At 40.0% G+C, this 2,500-nt stretch overlaps 1 protein-coding gene across 6 annotated transcripts in view; it reads right to left on the reverse strand.

The window, feature by feature from the left end:
- The window catches only part of LOC137627619 (adipokinetic hormone/corazonin-related peptide receptor variant I-like), a 649,156-nt gene that overhangs the window by 124,632 nt on the left and 522,024 nt on the right, over positions 1-2,500 (reverse strand). For all 6 annotated transcript variants that reach the window (XM_068358715.1, XM_068358714.1, XM_068358713.1 and 3 more), the window contains one exon: positions 2,199-2,500. This exon is cut by the window's right edge and continues 714 nt beyond it. In XM_068358715.1, coding sequence (XP_068214816.1) covers positions 2,199-2,500 — 302 coding nt within the window. The remainder of the gene's footprint in view (positions 1-2,198) is intronic.

Below are 2,500 nucleotides of genomic sequence, written 5' to 3' on the forward strand. Positions count from 1 at the left end.
AATACTACGCAATTACACAAGTTTTTAAGGTTGAAGAAAATATAAAAAAAAAATATAGAAACTTTCTTCTTCTCTGTGAACAAATTCCTTCTCCTTAACCCGACAAAAGTACAGTAGCTTATTTTTCACCTCAAGTATTCAAATTCTTACACATCCATAAAGGCTTTTTGCAGCATCATTTACGACCAGTTTTAGCAGTATTTCATTCGACACGGTGGCGTAATTATTATAAATCTAGTTTATTTTTTCTCTTTCAACAGTGTGGAGATTAATTTCTGGCTTAAAGTAAGAGGATGGAAGTATTTTTTATTATTAATATTATTGCTGGCTAAGCTATAACCTTGGCTGAAAAAGCAGGATGGTATAAGTCCAAGGGCTCCACCAGGGAAAAATAGCCCAGTGAGGAAACAAATAAGGAAATATATAAAGATCACGGCGAGCTGAGGAAACAACTCTACAATATCGATGCGTTTATTTTCAGTAATATAAGACATTAGGTGTCTCTCGTGTGGTGTGTGTGTATACATATATATCTTTTTCTATTGAACAATAGGTTACTATACTCTTTGGAAAACGGTCTCTTTTGTTTTTGTTACATACAGATATTATCTAATACACTAGCGTACGCGACCCGTAAAAAATGACGGCTAAATATGTAGATATATATGCACAGTCGCACACAGATAAAACCCTTCCCGACCTTAGGGAGTTGAATGGCAAGAAAGGAATAGAAATGAAACCATAAGAAAGATTACTCAAGTGCCATGCGTGGATGAGATCATGATGAGGGGTAGATGGAGATGATTTAGGCATGCTCTTCGCACTACCCAAGAGAGATGAGTTCAACAAACGTTCAGCTGGGGTCAAGAATGCACTAAAAGAGTTGGAAGACCAGGCTTACATGGCTGAATACAATGAAGCGTGAAGTAGATGATGAATGGAGAAGTATGATTCAAAACCTAAAGGTAGACACTGATGAAATCTAACCGTGGCACCAGCCACCCGTTGAGATACTACCGCTAGAGAGGTATGAGGCTCCGTGCCTGGCCAGAAAGTACTAAATTGGATCCTTCTCTCTGGTTACGGTTCACTTTCCCCTTACCTACACATACTCCGCAAAGCCTGGCCTATTATTTACAGATTCTCCTCTGTCCTCATTCACCTGACAACAATGAGATTACCAAACAATTCTTCTTCATCCAAGAGGTAACTACTGTACTTTAATTGTTTAGTGGCTACTTTCCTCTTAGTAAGGGTAGAAAAGACTTTCTGGCTATGGTAAGCAGCTCTTCTAGGGGAAGGACACTCCAAAATCAAACCTTTGTTCTTTAGTCTTGGGTAGTGCCATGGCCTCTGTACCATGGTCTTCCACTGTCTTGGGTTAGAGATCTCTTGCTTGAGGGTACACTCAGGCACACTATCTAATTTCTCTTCTTGTTTTGTTAGAATTTTTATAGTTTGTATATGAAATATTTATTTTGATGTTGTTACTATTCTTGAAATAGGTTATTTTTCCTTGTTTCCTTTCCTCACTGGGCTATTTTCCTCATTGGGGCCACTGGGCTTATAGCACTATGGTTGTAGCTTAGCAAGTAGTAATAATAATAATAATAATAATAATAATAATAATAATAATAATAATAATAATAATAATAATAAGTGTAGGAGAAGATGATGATGATAATTTTCACCAGAAATATTATGATCGTGTCGATGATGACAGGTGCAGCCAATGAACAGTATCAAATCCAGTCTTTCCTTTCCGTCTATAGCCTTACCTGGTAACAATTTTTATTACTTTCAACGTTTAAAATATTTTTACAACCTTCCCTTATACTCTGGATCCCTCATTTTTTAGATAAATTGGCAAGAGCCCTAGGACGTCCTAAAAGCTGCTCCACACTATCGACGATGAAGGTTGTAAAGGAAGCTTGTCATTAGTCAACCGTATAAAACGGATTTCATTTTCATAGTTCAAAAGGCGAATAAAATTCATATTAATTAGTTTCTCGGCCGATAAAAGAGCTAATTATTTCTTATCCTAAAAAGCGTCAGGGTATGCGTGTGTGTGTGTGGGGGGGGGGGAGAGGAGAATTGGTATATGCGGGTAATTGTAGGGGAGTGATTGTATGTGTGTGAGGAAGGGATTAGGGGGGGGGGGGGGAAGAGACGAGCAGGTTTAACTGAGGGATGCTTACCTGGGGAAGGGAAATCACCGAAGAAATGGCCCAGGCGAAGAAGAGCATGATTTTGCCGCGCCTCTGCGCGTCATTCACTTTGAGCGGGTGGAGGACGGCAAAGTAGCGATCCAGCGAGATGCAGACCAGCACCATCGAGGACATGTAGAAGCCAAAGGCCGACAGGAACTTGTAGACCTTACAGCCGACATTTCCAAAGACCCATTCGATGGTGATGTGCCAGGTGATCTCAGTCGGCAGAAAGACGAAGGTGACGATCATGTCCGCCAGGGACAGGTGCATGATCATCATATTCACCCGCG

Source organism: Palaemon carinicauda, chromosome 35 (assembly GCF_036898095.1).
Source record: "Palaemon carinicauda isolate YSFRI2023 chromosome 35, ASM3689809v2, whole genome shotgun sequence".
NCBI lineage: Eukaryota > Metazoa > Arthropoda > Malacostraca > Decapoda > Palaemonidae > Palaemon > Palaemon carinicauda.